At 40.5% G+C, this 18,406-nt stretch overlaps 1 protein-coding gene across 2 annotated transcripts in view; it reads right to left on the bottom strand.

The window, feature by feature from the left end:
• Positions 1-18,406, bottom strand: part of LOC136857576 (SET domain-containing protein SmydA-8) — a 176,558-nt gene that overhangs the window by 51,674 nt on the left and 106,478 nt on the right. For both annotated transcript variants that reach the window (XM_067136350.2, XM_067136352.2), the window contains exons 2-3: positions 11,704-11,815; positions 3,712-3,987 (exon numbers count right to left, since the gene is read on the bottom strand). In XM_067136350.2, coding sequence (XP_066992451.2) covers positions 3,712-3,987; positions 11,704-11,748 — 321 coding nt within the window. In that variant the 5' untranslated portion in view covers positions 11,749-11,815. The remainder of the gene's footprint in view (positions 1-3,711; positions 3,988-11,703; positions 11,816-18,406) is intronic.

The following is an 18,406-nucleotide window of genomic DNA, read 5'->3' as shown; positions in this document are numbered from 1 at the left end:
TGAAAACATTTATTGCATTACATTTATCCTAATTCTCACAGATTCTCCACTCTGCAATAATTTTCTCACCTCCATGAACATACCATTTTTAAAGTGACTATATAAAAACTGCACTGATCAGTGATTAGGACCAGTACTTTAGTAGTACTGTATTCTGCATAATGAAAAGTAACACAAAAAAATATCAAGTGAAAAGAAATATATTTTAAGTTTTAAAAATTTATATCATAATCTGCCCTCTTATGGAGAATGACCCAAGAACACCATGTAGTCCCTAAAAGTACAGTACTAAAATGTTCATTTTGCATCTTATATCTTTAGCAATTGTGACTCGCCCCACTGAGCAATTTAATTCAGGAATGACTATTCTAGTACGTTTCAAATAACATTTTACTCAATGATCAATTTTGTAAACTTAAAATAAGAACGTTGACATGTCATTCACATTTTTAATATTTTATTCATTTTATTTCATAATGCCATTCAACACTGATAACTGAAGAAGATCCAACAAACAACCGAAACATGTACTATTATATGATTGTGCAAAGTACTGAAAGGTGGATTTTATCAATATAATAATCCTATTTAAGGAAATTTTTATTATATTTTAACACTCGGTTGTATTGTGATTTTTATATTCATGTACTATATTCTCTTCATCATTATCACACTGTTCATTCATACTCTCTCCCACTTTTTCATATTATATTCTCTCTATGAATTTGTTTAAAGCTCTTTTCTGTCATGAAGTTTCTTCTAGTAACTCGTTCTTATGTTTTCTCTTTTCAGATCCAGATAAATTTTCCTCTCCTTTTCTCGATATTCTAAAACAAATGCCTGAAAAAAAGGGCACTGAGTAATACACAAACGTGAAACTAACATGCTGTACACTAAAGAGACAGGAACAGGAACTAGATAGATTAATTGCTGGACTTGAATATCAGATATATCACAGGAAAACTACTTCTGTGAGAAAGTCAATCTGGTTTTACTAATACTGTTATTCCTGGAGGTTGACAATAGAGCCCCTGGCTAAGTTTGGGGGCCCCCACAGCTGTAAGTGGTGCAATGGCCTTAAACTGGTCCTGGTGCTCTACACACAATGTAAAAGCAAGGAGAAAAGAAATAGGATAACCATTTCCTATCCCTCCATCTAAATAACAATTTGAGATTAATGTGTCAATCTTTATTTTCCCTTGTGATTTTCTTTCCAGTAGTCCTATATTTCAACCCCAGGAGTAAAAATTCCTCTAAATAACAATTTGAGATTAATGTGTCAATCTTTATTTTCCCTTGTGATTTTCTTTCCAGTAGTCCTATATTTCAACCCCAGGAGTGAAAATTGTGGTCTAAGTTGCAAGATATCACCTGCAAGAAGAGCTACTCTCATGTGAATCATCGAAAGCGCCATCTTAGAAAGATGGCAGCAAACTTCATGTCAATGTACAGTATAATTCTACTCACAAGGGGCCACAAAAACTTCAGAATTGTTGATGCCAAATGCAGCCAATTCGAACAGCAATTAACGGTTTCTATCCAGATCATAACAATGGGATTACAGAATATCTCTCAACATTTTAGGCACTATCAATCAAATCATGTAGCAGTATTTATGGTAATATTATACATAAGACATAGCACAGTAACTGAAGGAATGCATGCAAAAACAAGCTAACCATCATTTTCTTCAATTGGAGAAAAATTTTCTCACTAATGGAAAATATAAATTTTAGGAGGATAAAATAAACATATTTTTGTTTTCATCTGAAAGAAGTAGCTTTATTTGTAACATTGGCAAACAACTTTAACCCTGGAGAGGGCGCATAAAAATAACCCCATGAGGAGGCGCGCATGGTGTTTTAGACCAGGTCAGGAAAATATAGCACAAATTAAGCAAAAACTATTTTTAATGTTACAAAACTAGTAAATAATTTTGAAACAAGTTGTAAATAATGTTCAAAGGTATTTTAACAATATAAAAATTGTATGTTAAACAATTGACGTTCATTCTGTGTTATCGCTTTATTTTTGACTTTCCATACCGCATCAAACACGTCACTACCGAGTGTTCTTTGCAGATATGTCGCTGGCATACACAGCATCTAGTCTTTTTTTGAGTTCTCGTGGAACTACAGAGGGCTGCTCTTTTTACGGCAATCCTAACATTTATAGGATAATATCTTTTGTTTATTTCCACCTATTCAAAAGATATTATCCTATATACAGTTTATGAAACTTTCAATACGGACGAAAAATGATTTTCATCACTTGTAATAATCCTAACATTTAGCGAATACTTCTTTTCTAAAAGTCTTTTGATTTATCTATCCATGATGTGTTGGACTTCAGTATATACAAACGACTATTTTACACAAAAATCAAACAAAACTGACACATTTGTACTATATTAACAGAAAAAGTGAAATAAAACTTCAATCATAAACATGCATAAGTCATGGGGCGCGCCAGGAGTTTCAGACCAGGTCCATCAAACAATGCACTTAGGCTGAAACAGAGGAAAATGACAGGTGAATTGTTTACACATACTGATAGTAGACGAGTCCAATGTAAAGTACTGAGGGGATGGAAGCTAGCGGCCCGCTACGTTAAGAACTATAAACAATGATCTCTGAACCCGGTCAAAAAGACTGCGATGCGCCCTCTCCAGGGTTAACCATTTTATTGACAAACACAACAGGGGTGGGACAAATTACTTTCAGATGCAGCCACTTAAATCATAATCCAGCCCATTGAAGAAAAGTTCCTCAAATGATAGCTGGTTGTCGTCATGGGGTAGGTGCGGGGGTCTTGAAATACGGTACTATCCCGGCATTTGTCTGCAGGGAATGTGCAAAAACCCACAGTAAAACCACTCTCAGGATAGCTGCTGTCAGCACTGGGATTCGAACCTCAGATCTCCTAATGTCGCAGCTCCTCAGTCCTCCCATGGAGCAAGATTAATCATGCTCGGGCACGGAAGTGAATGGAACACAAAATATTGGGCTATATCATGAAAATACACGATGCTTTTTACCATTTTTCAGCGACACTATTAAGTTTCGCACACATTTACAGTCTACATCCAAGCTTCTCTTTACCCTCAGTTCACCTCTGTACGTAAGAATCACCACTAAATCTTTTCCTTTCCTGCTTTTCCCTTTCCCAGTTTCTGACATTCTTTTTACGTTTTCTGTAACTTCCACTGGTAGAACTTTCATTACGTTCACATATATTATCACCCTGAAAAGCAGACGCCTTCTTTGCTTGGTTTGTAAACAGACAACATGGCCAATAAGAAATAATAAATTCTGTATAACACTTCATAATTCACATTAATTTATTGCACTGAATACTCTTCTAAGGCAATGCATTATTAAAATGAAAATATTATCTGCATTTTGGATTGCATCTTGAATTAACATTGTACCAAAACGGACATGTATCATGGACTACCAAATCAGTTAGCCCAATTTTGCAATTCTGTCAAGATGATTTAGAGATCCCAAGAACTTCAAAGGCTTGTATTTCTTTAAAGGTTAATTCCCTGACCCTAGCCCACTTCAATAAATGTAGTTTATATCAGTAACAGTAGGTGGCAGCATCTAACTCAATTTTCACTAATTTGATGGTTAGCCCGTTTTTTAGTGCCACCATTCACTTATGTTTGATACACTGATTGCTCTCTTATATTACTAAAGCATACTTTACCTTCCCTCCATCACAATTGCTGACAGTTAGCTGACATTCAGGAAAGTGCACATCGGAATCGGCACATTTCTGACTGCACACCGACCAGCCACAACGAGGACAGTAACGGAAACTCGTGGTATCATTCTGAAGGACCCGGTAGCAAGCTACACACACCAGGCAATCTGTGACCAAGGGTGGTCCAGTCACCAAGGGAGCTTCACGGAGGACGACATCTCCAGGATGCAAGTCGCGAGTTGCAATAAAATGTCGACCCACAATATCATTGCGGGCCACCTACAATATAAAAAATCGGTATTAACACAACCAAAAATATAACTGGAAAAAGCAATGCAGGTATCCAAACAAGATCCTCGGTAAAATATAGTGAATATAGAGCCAAAATAACAAGTTAAGTTTCCCTGTTTTGTTGCTCAGAAACAAAGGAATAAGCTAGCTACAACTTCTGTAACTGATGGTTTAAGTTAGAACAGTAGATTGTGCACTGGTCGGTAAACCAGAACCTTGGCACAGCGACAGCTGCAAAATAGCTAAGTTACTGAACAAGTGTTTATGGAAGGAGGTCCATGTAATGATCCATTTTCTGCAGGCAAAAACATGTAACCCATCAATATTCACATGAGAACTGTGCCTGTACACAGAGAGAAACCGAACTGCCTGACATTTTCTTTCCTTTTTTGTAGTAGTAGTTAATAATAGTAGTAGTAGCAGTAGTCGTCATTAAAATCCTGAATTAGTTCTGACAGACTGAAAAACCTCAGTTATAGATCAGTAACAAGGAAATTATGCTGTCAATTTGCAGAGTGTCAAACAACTATGAAAGATGAAGAATGCGGTGGCCATTGATCAACATCAGATGCATTCGTTAATGCCGTTGATGAAATGGTATGGGAGAACAGATGTGTAAAGCTGAATCAGTTGGAGGTGTTGAATGAACAAAATACTACTTTCTACCATTAAGGAAAGTAGACAATCATTTTATGCTATGACAAATACTTGAAAAACTTTGGTGAACAGAGAACTGGTGTTGAAATAAAGCAGTGTTCTTCATTTTGACTTGACCTGTCTTTACCCGTACACCTACGAAATATTAGGGACACTTACATTTGGACTGTCATACTAATAAGAATAGGGGCGTGGAGGTAGAATACATACTGGAAGTAGATGCATGTATGGAGAAAACTGCAGATTTGCTAAAAGGTAAGTGTTGATAAGATTTCTGGAAGGTTCCTTCACTTCCAGGTCATAAATACAGGGTCTCTCTTATAAACCCAGACCGTCCAGTGGTGTTTATACTCTCCCAGACCTAAGCAGCTGTACAGGAGGTGCACGCGTAGTTCTTAACCTTGTAAGGAGCGTGCACATGTTCCACCTAGCATCAATAGCCAGTATGAATCTCAGCTGTTAACATGGTGAGACAGTTATCATTGCAACACCGGTAAAAGTTATTTTAAGAAGTATGAGTCTGCTCGACAGGTACGCGATGCATTTACTCAGCAATCTCCTGGTGAAGTGCCAGCTTCATGAGCACAGATTCACATAATTGTAAATAAATTTGAAACTACTGAAAAAGGGCTCAATTTTTTTAAAAAACTTGTGTGCACACGAACAGTTTTAACAGAGGAAAAGCTTGATGACATTCACACTGAGCTACAAAGCTGTTACACAGCAAACCGTACAGGTTTACATGGGCCCATTGTTTAAAACCTGCTGATCCAGGCACAAGAGTGAGATATTGTGAGTGGTATCTTGCATCACTGAATGATCATTTATTCGACCCACAGCTTATGTTCTTTTTGGACGAGGCCTGGTTTCATCTTGATGTCCGGCTCCATGGCTGAATGGTTAGCGTGCTGGCCTTTGATCACAGGGGTCCCGTGTTCGATTCCCGGCGGGGTCGGGAATTTTAACCATTATTGGTTAATTTCTCCAGCACAGGGACTGGGTGTATGTGCCGTCTATATTATCGTTTCATCCTCATCACGACACGCAGGTCGCCTACGGGTGTCAAATCAAAAGACCTGCACTTGGCGAGCCGAACATGTCATCGGACACTTCCGGCACTAAAAGCCATACGCCATTTAATTTCATCTTGATGGTCGTGTGAACAGTTATAACTCTCACTATTGGTGTGCAGAAAATTCTAATGGTGTTTATGAAGTCCCTCATTACGAAGGATGACACTACCAGCATATTTTACAAGACAAGATTTCATATAAGGTTGTATAGACGCTTAAAGCTGTGCACGACATAAGTTGGGCTATACAAACACTGTGCGCTCGGTCTGGGTTTGTAAGAGAGACCCTGTAAATGAATAAACAAATCACTACTAGGAGCTACCAAGCCGAAGCAGTAAAGGCATGCTCGATTTCGAAGCCCATTAGGAAGTCAAAAATTTAGAAACAAGAATTCCACTTCTGGAGAGGAACAGTGTGGCTCTGGGGTCTATTTAGCCTACTTAGCCACTAAACTTTGCTGGAACTCTGAAGGTTATATTTTTTCTAAATCTTAGGCCTTCTGCACTTTGTTCCCTTTTCTACTCTGTATACTTATGTACGATCTTCCCCTCTGGTTATTCTGCTGCCCTTTCCCTTGCGGCCATTACCAAGCCCCCGCCTCCTGCAAAACCACTCCTGTGGCTAAAATTTTCCACGCCGCTGGCCCCTCAGCCTCACCAACAAAGATCGTACTCTAAAATCATAAGTCACCAACAAATTCTGCCGCCGAGATGAACTGTTTCAGTGCCCCGCAGCCGTTCGTCACAGTACAGCCACCAAGGTGGGGTACGGGCCCACTCCACTCCCGTGATGTCTACCTGTGTCCGACGCACCGGAGTCCATCTCCTGGCAAAGGCTGAAGTGCGGTGCACCGACCGCCAGCTCATCTGGGGACTGTACATATATCTTTGATCTGCGGCGTCCTTCACCACGACTACCTATCTCATAGTAGCGGGAGAGGTGTATCTCAGGGTACTTGAGGGGTCCGGGCGACCTCGACTGGATACCGGCAGCGGCGGCAGAACTTGCCGTCAAAATGAACAGCATGTATTTCAAATGTGTACAGCAACTAAGACACTCTCAAGCCGGAGTTCAACTTACTCCTACTTATCTACTTCAAAAACAATACTTTGAAACTTTTTTTTACGTTCTTCAAAATTCTTCTACAAATCAACGTTAAAACACTTGAGAAATTCTTAATGTCTCTTCCATGTTCTTCCACAAATCTATTTGCAAGGAAGCAGAAATGTTCTTCAATTGATGATTAATTTTTGTTAACAACCTTCTTCTGTGTCACCCCGTGGACGGACAATTGGGGGGGGGGGGAGGTCTGTACCGGGTGGTACGCCTCTACGCCGCACATTCGAATTTTCCGCCTTAAAGTACTCCTCTACAGGAGAAACAGTGAACCTTAAACTGGATCTACTTAAACCTTTCCTCTGTGAAGATGTCACTGTGTGAATTTCGACGTGTTTTTGTTTACTATTTATCAAGAAGTTTGTACATTCTCTCATATATGTCACTGCCTAAAAACTGTGATCATGCACCCTGGTGCGAAGTGAAGGAACTTTCTTGAAGAAATTTTGTACTCATAAGTTTTTGTCCTTACTAAATTTCGTTCTTTCATTTGTGGGTTGGCAATATTAATCTTTCCGCCAGTTTTGAACTTAGCCAATCCATAATTTCTGTAATTAATTTTTGACCAATTGTGTATTTCTTCTTCGATTTTGATGTAACTTTAAGCTACCCAATAAAAGCCTGTGGGTGTGTCTTAATTATTTATGAAAGGTCTTGAACCTTCCCCGAGGGTATAAAAACTGCTGATTTTCTTGTCTCTCGGCCATTTCATCAACATCTAATCTAGAGTATGGACGTGTAGCAGGAGGCGGGAAGCACCTCTTTCATCAGGCAGCTGCTCTTCTGTAAGGTAATGGCCGTTTAACATCTTTATTTCTTGCTAGCTCAGCAGTTTAACCCGCGGGAAAGGTCCGAAACTTTTACAATGTAACCTACCTTTCTAAAAATGTAAATTTGTGCTGACTTATGTAAAACTTCATATATCTTTAACTGTAAATCGGAGCTAGAGAGTGCTTTACCCTCTCGAGTTCCCCTTCATTTTGATTTGAGGTGACTACGTTTTGGTAACTGATTTTCCACTCTTCCTTAATGTGTTAAATTTATTCATTATAGGAGTCACCTCCATAGTCTGGGAATAGCCCCTGTTTCGTCGGCCTAGAGCCTCTTGGGTTTTAAGAATGTATGTGTAGGAGTGCAAGTACATGCCTCCATTCATTTTTGCATTTTGGGCCATTACTTAACCTGTTCTTTTTCTACCAAGGCCCAGTAGGTTGGGTACAAGATACCCCCGTTTCATTTTATGTAAGTTGTGCCTTAATGGCAATTAAGTGTAAAGTACGGTATTGCCTTTAATAGGATTGAAAAACTGAGAGCGGGTCAGTTCTTTCAAGTATTGGAAATGTGCCTCTAGGAGGCTTGTCATGGCAAGGTGGGAGCAAGTGCTCCATGTTATTAGGGGATTTCTGCCCTTTGTATAATTATGCTCCTCTGTAAGGTGGGATGTTCAAAAGTTGTAAAACTAGGGACTTGTTCCCAAAGTGTGTTAAAAGTTAAAATCTTGGATTTTTCTAAGCTGGGCACCATTGTTATCTCAACTAGTTAGAAGTTGTAAAGTTTCGTTGCTACTTTGTTTCTTTTAAAAGAGAGAAAAATATAACCTTGTTACAGTTTTAAATTAACTTTAATTTTGTAGTTAGACCCATTCACCCCGGCACCTTCTTTCACCTCTGCTGATCCACCAAACCACAGTAACAAAAAAATAATAACAATAATAATGGTGTGTGGCCTCCGGAGAGGCCTGGTGCAGGTCTTTCAAGCTGACAGCACGTAGGTGACCTGCGCGTTTATGGGGATGGGGCCCTACATGATAAATTCTAATGATGAGGACGACACAGACAGCCCCCCAACCATCGTTATTAACCAATGAAGGTTAAAATCCCCGACCTGGCCGGGAATCGAACCCGGAACCCTTTGGACCAAAGGCCAGCACGCTAACCATTTAGCCATAGAGAAGCACACTGTAGTGTATAAAAAGGTTTGTTTCAGTGTTTCATTTCTGGGTGGTGTAGAGCAGTGATGATTGTTTTTAAGGGACAAAACAAGAGCATTATCAGCTCCTCTTAACCTGAAAATCTGAAACAAGTCTGTGACTGCAATGATGTGTTAAACTCGTTTTAACTAAAGGTACGAGAAATGAACATCACCACTAAATAAGCCATGTAAAAAATTACATTCCAGATCATTTCTGAAATAAAGAAAAAAAAAAAACAATGGACGGACGGACGGATGGATACAATATATCACGACCAACATCCACCACAGAAACATACTACATCGCTCCACGTGGCGTTAACGTCAGAAAAGGCATCCGACAGCTTTTGAAGAAGCTGGGACGGGAAAGGCCTAGGACAAGGAAGAGGGCGGCTCTGGCCTTAATACAATCCCAGCAACCACTAAAAACCACCTTCAGGACTGCCCATGGTGGGGTCCTGAATGTAATCTATAACACACATGTGGAACTGGCCAGTTCTTACTGTCGGTCGGATGCCCTTCCTGACACCAACGCTATGGAGAAATGTAGGCCTTATTTATCTATAATGTGTTTCCGTGGAGGCTGGTAATGAGATGTGAATGAAGATATGTTTGTTAAGAGAAATGTCGAACTGTCAAGCCAAAGGAATCAACCAGAAGAAGCCATTCCCAATACTCCATAAAATTTTCCCCACACAGATATACAAATGACTCTGTATACTGATCTGTTGTACATGCTAAAGCACCCTTCCCACAAATCAAACACCTTGTTATTCCCCTTTACTCCATAAATGTTTTTCCACGCTGATATAAAAGTCTTAGTTTTTATCGTATGTTTGTTTTGTTTTTGTTTTCATCCGGGACAAAGCCTACACAGTCAGCGAATTATATACGGTATGTAAGGAATTTATTTATTTAATTTGTTGTTTGGAGACAGGAGAGATGGGTTCATCTTCTCCTAAGGCCCTTTATGACTGTATGATTAGGCCATGGAACAGAAGGAGGTGGTATAGTTAAGATCGCAGTTCAATATCAGAAATATCAGAAATGCATATAACTCAAGATAGGCAGAGAGGTCACAAAGACGTAAGAATAGGTGACAACTGGTATCCCAATGACTTAATAGATAATTAATGCGAGCAAAGTGGTGTGGAACATCGAAAGAATATGTATCAGCTGAACATGAACAGAACGAAGATCGCAGTACCTGAATTTTGCGAAGGTGCTGAAGGAAACAACCATGATGAAATTTCATTCTTGCGATTGCTTTATTGAAATGGCGCGAGTACGGGCGCTTTTGATGCCAAAGTACTTTCGGAATAGTGGCAAAGTGTTTCCTACGTTGTTGGGAGGCATCATGCCATTCGTCGTTCCACGTCGTCAATTGTCGTCGACGAAGAAAGTAGGTTTTGCTATGCTGGAACTATAGTGTATGTCTGTTGGCCTTCAGTGGCAGCAGATCGTGCTGCTTTGTCTGCTAGCTCATTGCTTGAAATTCCAACATGGGCTTTTACCCACACAAATGAAACTTTTCTTCCCCTATGTCTCAATTCGATGAACTACATCAAAGATCTCGTTCACGAGAACCAAGGATATTTTTTTCTTTAGTTAATGGTTGTCGTAGGTGTTGATGGTGTCCCACTTCTACAATTTGTCTCTGCTATAGTTCGAATGCTCCCGCCGTACTTCTAAATTCCATGAAGTGGAAATGTAGTCCAATTTTCAATAATGATCAAGCTTCCATTTCGCAGAATGTGTAAGTGTATATAAGTATATAAACTATTCCCACGCTCTACTCGTCCACAGCCTGTTTCCAGTCATTCGACCGGGTCAGGAATGGAATGAATGAAGCCGGCTGCCAAAGCCTGTCGCACTCCTCTGGGGCAATAATTAATGACTGACAGATGAAATGAAATGAAATGAAATGATATTGGAGAGTGTTGCTGGAAGGAAGGATGACGAGGAAACCCGGAGTACCCGAAGAACAACCTGTCCCGCCTCCGCTTTGTCCAGCACAAATCTCACCTGGAGTGACCGGGAACTGAACCACGGAACCCAGTGGTGAGAGGCCAGCACGCTGCCGCCTGAGCCACGGAGGCTCTACTTGGTCATGAATCTATAATAATACGCATAGAAGTGTGTGTCTGTTTGCGCGAAGCCAAGTCAAACATACGGCACGCAGAGATCTGACATTTTAAACGTAATTAGATGGAAGGGGGTCCAAATGCATCTCGAAGCCGGACTTTTAATTATTGCTTTTGTTGAGTTATGAACAAAAAAGCCGTCGGAAAACGTGTTGGGATACGATACTCCAGTGCTGTCACCGGGAGTAAATGCATGGATTCATTGTCACTAGGCAACGTACACAAGATACCGGTAGGTAATACAAGTCAAGGAGCCATTTTAAGTCCATGGCTTAGGAAGCCATTTTCGATGCCCAGTGTGTGATATCCGGATGTGTTTGTGTGCAATGCCCAGCCATACCTACGACACGCAAAGGTCTGGAATTTTTAACGTAGGCGTATACTTAGATGAATCCTTATACAGGTAAAGAAAAGCCTGCTTTCATTAATTATGTTAATTTTAATCGTTTAATGATTGATTTAGTTATTTCACATTTGCCCGATATTCACTTCATCCAGTTAAAGTTTCATTCCTCGGACTCAATTCATCCCTTCGGATATACCGTTTAAATTTAAACGTCTGCAGGCCAAGGACACTCGCTTAACGTAGTAGGACTGGATCTTCGGAAACGGTGCTTCTCCAACAGCACCGTAGCACCGGTACGTTGGTTGTTCCAAGAGTTGGAATGGCAAAATGAAAGGTTGAATTAATAAACGCGGGTGAAGCCACGTGTACTTGCTAGTTAAATATTTAGAAGACACACCTTGAATGGAGCGCTATGGGTCCGGTGATTCTCCCAGGACATCATGATCTCGATGAGTTGCAGTGCTGTGAGGTTCCGCCCTCACAGGAACTGCACGACTCGCCACCAAATTCTGTAGGGAAACCAAAATATTATTTTAAATTTCACACACAACTTGCAACATACTATTATGAACACAAAGTTAGAACAGCAAATAAAATAAACGCGAAGTCACTGCAAAGTATGGGTACACACTGTTTACTTGGAGGTTATACAAACAGAAAGCAAATCACCGACGGAGTTGGCCGCGCGGTTAGGGGCGCGCAGCTGTAAGCTTGCATTCGGGAGATAGTGGGTTCAAACTCCACTATCGGCAGCCCTGAAGACGGTTTCTCCGTGGTTCCCCATTTTCACACCAGACAAATGCTGAAGCTGTATCTTAAATCAGGCCACGGCCGCTACCTTCCCACTCCTAGCTCTTTCCTATCTCATCGACGCCGTAAGACGTATCTGCATCGGTGCGACGTAAAGCAGATTGTAAAAATTGTAAAAACCAGTGCAAGATTGTATAAAACGACCAGCTGATATACCCGTGCTTCGCTACGGAATTCTGCATTGTAAACAGAATTCTAGGTTAGGTAGTGTACATGTGAGCAAGATTGTATTAAACTGCATAGCTCTTAACGTTACGCGAGAAACGCGACGGGGAAGTCACCAAACGTCTTTTCTCATATGAAGAATGGGTTAGGAAATTTTCAGTGTAATGGTAGTCCCTCTTGCCTACCATCAGTCACAATCAGGTTGGAGAGTTTTCATTATAATGAGACACACTCTCAACCTTCTTACATCCTCAGAAAGACTGTCTTAGTGCTTTTCCCAGCTCAAATCAACGTAGGTCATTACAACGACGTCAGTAAGAATGGCGCGATTAAAAGCAACGTTACCGAGCACGATAGCTGCAGTCGCTTAAGCGTGGCCAATATCCAGTATTCGGGAGAGTGGATTCGAACCCCGCTGTCGGCAGTCCTGAAGATGGTTTTCCGTGGTTTCTCATTTTCACACCAGGAAAATGCTGGGGCTATACCTTAATTAAGGCCACGGCCGCTTCCTTCCCATTCCTAGCCCTTTCCTGCCCCATAGTCGCCATAAGACCTATCTGTGCCGGTGTGACTTAAAGCAACTTGCAAAAAAAATATCAATGTTATCATATGAAATACTCGATCAAATAAAAAAAACACACATTTTCTTACTTTTAACAGACCTGCCAACTTTACAAAACCAAAAACCAGGAGATTTTGATACGAAAATCAGGAAAAATCAGGAGATAAAATTGGTCAAAAATGCTTATTCTAAATGTCTTGTGCAATACAGGGGTACTGTGGTATATATTATAATACTTATTGTCCCAAAACCCGAATGTTGCTATACGAGGCTACACAGGAAGTTATGTGAGTGAGATGATCGGTCTCTGATAAGCCTTCCGAAAATAGTATGAACTCATGCTCAACACGTGTGAATCAGTCATGCACTTAGATACCATTACTTAGCAAATGCATTAGAGATTTATATATTGCATCACGCGCCCGCGCGATTATGCGAAGCGCAATGCTATTTTTATCAAGTAATAAGTTATAATTCGCCAGAATTGTCTCCAGATGGCTCCTACAATCTCTAGAAAAGTCACTAGTCGCTATCTTTGAAATTCTGTCACTAAATTACTAAAAAATATTCCTAATCTAGCGACTAGCTTCTAGAATCGACTAGACTGATTTGAACGAAAGATTTACAATCGATATACGCGTTGCGATATACAGGTTTCAATAAACATCGCACATTTGCGCACATTTCTCGTATTAATAAATGTCGATATTTCATTTGAAAGCGGCCAAAGAGTGAAGGTCTTCCGGCCACTGGCGTACAGAGCTGAAATGGCAAGATTTGAAAACAAACGCTTGAAGTTCACCAAAAAACAAGCTAAAATCGGGAGAAATAATAGAAAAATCAGGAGGCGAGAAAAGCTGTCGAAAATCGGGAGTCTCTCGCCTAAACCGGGATAGTTGGTAGGTATGCTTTTAACGAACAGTACCACTCTGCCGATCTAACAGTCCAAAGTTCCAGAGCTGGAATGATCAGGCCGCAGACAGCCGTGATCCATGAACACTTTTTTTCGACGGCGAGGGAGGGGGTTTCGAATAGTGGAGAGTCCCAGGGCAAAAACTATGCCCTTTTACTAATCTGTTTCCGAGGAGTACCCGATGAGTCGGAAAATCTCAATTTACTACCCTGGCGGGAGGAAAACCTATCTGTAAAAACTACCTCAAAGCCAGAGGAGAAACCCCCTTTTCGCTGCTAATTTGGAATAGAATGAATGTACAATTCAATAAAAGTGAAGCTCAAGAAGATTTTCTTAAGAAACGGCTCTTTTCAGGGTTGTTAAGTTATTTAGTGAATTGTGGTGCAATAGTATGAAATAGACCAAAAAAGTAATTCTGGACAAAGTCATAAGTGAGCCTCTGCCTTAAGTGTGCACCCTGCTCATTCCAATCAGCGCGTTAGAGTAGGGATCGAATGGCTGGAATACTATGATGAACCCGTGTGTTACGTACCAGCAGTATCAGAAAATGTATGAACCAGAGGAATGGCATGCTTACGAAAGAAAAAAAGATCGGTGCGACGTAAAAAAAAGTTATCTAACTCCCCAGCTATTTCCCGCCAAGATTCAGTCAGGCTGTTATACTGGATACGCAGCAGTAATTCCATCTATCGAAGTTCAATGGCAGCATAAGAGACAAAGAATATCACAATAAACAATGGCCAATGTAATGTTACTGTTGATCAATGTTATGGGCTTTCGATATTGTAAGCCTTCACATTTAGTTTTCCTCCGACTCTGAAATACCACACTTATCATAGTCGGTACGGTAAAACTGAATAAAACAAAGCTTGATCCGAAATTGTATTCTCTATATATAACTTTTGTTATGTAGTACTTTTCGATAGGACCAATAACATAGGTATTAAAAAATTAAATTTTAGGTGCCTTCCCCTAAACTACCATCCCATCCAGGGTGAATGCAATTATTTATAGCTTAAGGGCTTCTAAACGCCCAAAATCTCAGACGTGCAAACCGAGGCACAGAGGTTCTGTGGACTGAGCATAGGTCCGACTCTGTTCGGATCGGACTTGCGCTTTGTCTCAGGGCGACTCGGATAAGCTCGGTTCAACTCAGCTCCGATGGTGGAGCGCTGCAGAGCAAGTGAGAAAGAGGGAGAGACGGTGCGAGCGAGACAGGCGTAGGGAAAGAGAGAGACAGCGCTATTGATCAAGCTCGAGGAGTGGGGGTCTGCGCTCTCGTCAATCTAGCGAAGTCGTCTTTTGCACCTTGCTCCGTGCAATGCACCGGTGCATGCACTCTGAGAGACCCTGGCTTAGACTGTAGTTTCTTATTTCCCGACTCTATATACCTATTTTCACTAAATTCCGTTTACCCAATTTCTCGTGGCTCGACGTTGAAATGGACTCAGCTACAAAAATACAAATTCATGAATATCTCTTATCATAGCCGATACGGCAAAAGTGTATAAGACATAAATGATCGCAAATTTAATTCTATATAACTTCAGTTATGTAGTATTTATCGATAGGACCACTATTAACAAATATTTGAGAATTAAATTTTAGGGCTTCCACAAACCTACCATTTCACTCAGCGTGAATGAAATTACTTACAGCCTAGATTGTAGTGGCTCATTCCCCGACTTTACATACCAATTTTCATTCAATTCTCTTCAGGCATTTTATAGTGATGCACGTGCATACATACATACATACAGACAGACAGACAGACAGACAGACAGACAGAGATGGCGGAAAATTAGAAAGTCCATTTCCTTGTTACTGTGGACACGTCCTATACCGAAATACCTTTGTTTTTAAATTCTAAGCAATGTACAGATAAAACTCTTATTTCATATAGGGCCTATATAGATGTATAGTCATCTCCAGTACTTAACGAAATTCGTATGTACACTCCATCGAAAACTATGTCAATAATGGAATAGAAGGTATAGGCTAACAGAAAGGAAAAAACAGGCAAAAAATGAATATGCCTATGTAAAAGGTGCTTGGAGTGTTATTGCATATATTAGCCCGCCTGGAGGCCATGATCGTTAAGGAGTGAAGTCTTTACGGTCTGACATCGTGGTTACATGGCTCGAGCGAGTCCCGTTGGTGAAAAACAAATACCATCAGAATAGCGGCCAGCAGAGAAGGAGAAGTGGTGGTATACTATTTCTAATCATTAGATTGCATGCCAAAGGCCTGCGTTCAATTCCAGATTTTTGCAGTGTTTATAATAATGGACAGAAATTACGTATGGCTTTTAGTTAGACGTTAGATTCCTCGGAGTAACTCGACAGGATTAGGCTATGTGCCAACACCGGGTTTCACCCTTTCCGTACATCACCATCATCATCATCATCATCATCATCATACATCCAGATGCGGAGGTCACCCACGGGTGTCAAATAGAAAGATCTGCACCAGGCCTCTCCGGAGGCCACGCGCAATCATCAATAATTGTATATAATTACAGTATATTTATACGACTGCTAATTTTTTGAAAAAGGTGCATAGAACGAAAGTTCGAGGAAAAATACGTAAATCGGTTGTGCGTATTTCTGGCCTGTGCGTAGTTTTACTCAAAACCTGAAAATACGCCATTTAGCTACATATATGCGTAACTAACTTGTACGTAATTCACCTTTATACATAGGTAATATTTGAAAGAGTGGTTGAGCTGTGCGTACTTATTTTTTTAAACAGTATTCTCCACGCCAACGATAGTCAGGATACGTATGAACAAACAGAAATATTTCAAGCGATACAGCGAGAAATAAGTCGGGCGCCAATCTCTCTCTCTCTCTCTCTCTCTCTCTCTCTCTCTCTCTCTCTCTCTCTCTCACACACACACACACACATACGCACGCGCGCGCACGCGCGCGCGCGAGCGTCAAGCGGTTTGCCGTTGACAGTGTACATTATTGGCCTTGCAGATCTGTGGTGTGTCTTCACAAGGTGCAAGTCTAGATTGAACTGACAGCCATGTGTCTGCTCAAACATTCACGAAGCCTTCCGCCGCGCCACGTCGTTCAGAATCCAGCTGCTAGCAAGCTCAGGACAGCCGTGTATAGTGCAAAGAATATAGCTTTTCAACCTCAATTTCAGAAAAAGTATGTTTCATTTCAGGAAAAAATCATTTCAATTTCGGAAAAGTAATTTCAATTTCAGAAAGTCATTTTAATTTCAGAATAAATGTAAGTGAAATTTACATTTTCTATGTAGTCCTGAAAATATTCTGCACACAAAGATAAATTAAATAAGTTAATAACATTAATAACTGAACAACAAGTTTATCACTTTATAAAATTTCCTTTTTTTTTTTTAGCTTTTCACGATCATATTCGCATGACAGCAGGATCACCCCTCATTAAAATGCCGTGGATCTCCTTCACACGTTGCTTAATGTGTGCCTTTACAGAACTCCACATAAATGTTCTATTAGGTTCAACATGAAGCTGTAAGGTGCTAGCCGACAAATGCGCAACCCAATGAACTCTTATTCTTGTAATATTTATTCACAACGGGAATGAGCTGGAGCGTTGTCTAAAACGACGACATTGTATTCCATGCCGTGTCCTTAATTTGCCACTACTCGTACACAGTGCCTCATGAACTCGAGGAAGTGTTCTCTCCTGAATCCACCTCGTTTGCGTTGCCAGAATTCTGAACCCGTGGAAGAAATGCAACCTACAATATGGAGATTTGGTCCTTTACTGTTCGGTACCTTAACAACTCCGTTTTCTCCGAGTCTTGCACGTTCAATAATTCTTCTACATTTCAGGTTGAAGTTTGTTTCATCAATGAATATTACATGCTTCTGTTGGCCAACACATTCCAGTATTTTATCTACAGAGCATTCCGACCTTAAAATGTATTACAGCAGTAAAGGGTTAATTCCGTCTCTTTCCTTCTCCCATGTTTTGCGGGTAGCGCTGTCCTACTCTAATTAAGCGGGTTTGCCAAATATCCGTAAATCAGAATGTTATCGGTTAAAATAGGTGAATATCGTGTTATGTACAGAATTTCAAGGCGCATTTGATGCCGTCGACAAAAAAAAAGTAAAAAATATATATATATATATTTTTGCTAGGGGCTTTACGTCGCACCGACACAGATAGGTCTTATGGCGACGATGGGATAGGAAAGGCCTAGGAGTTGGAAGGAAGCGGCCGTGGCCTTAATTAAGGTACAGCCCCAGCATTTGCCTGGTGTGAAAATGGGAAACCACGGAAAACCATCTTCAGGGCTGCCGATAGTGGGATTCGAACCTACTATCTCCCGGATGCAAGCTCACAGCCGCGCGCCTCTACGCGCACGGCCAACTCGCCCGGTAAAATAATTTTTAGTGTGAAAATGGTTATATAATGGAAAGCTACGCCAAATGCAAAATCCTCACTTATCATGTCGTAACTCCTATTTTATATTCATAATTTTCTTAATTTTTTCACTGCTGGTAAAGAAACACTTCAGCTCGATGTAGATAAGTTTTTTTAAAAATTTAAATGATAACAATAAGCAGTATATGAGTTTATTTTCAGTCATATTCAGGGATTTTTTATGTGCAGGCACGAAAATGTCAGTCGCTGACCAGCGTCTTTCCTA

Source organism: Anabrus simplex, chromosome 1, assembly GCF_040414725.1.
Source record: "Anabrus simplex isolate iqAnaSimp1 chromosome 1, ASM4041472v1, whole genome shotgun sequence".
NCBI lineage: Eukaryota > Metazoa > Arthropoda > Insecta > Orthoptera > Tettigoniidae > Anabrus > Anabrus simplex.
The sequence above is the reverse complement of the archived record's forward strand: the minus strand, read 5'-3'. Positions and strand labels throughout refer to the sequence as shown.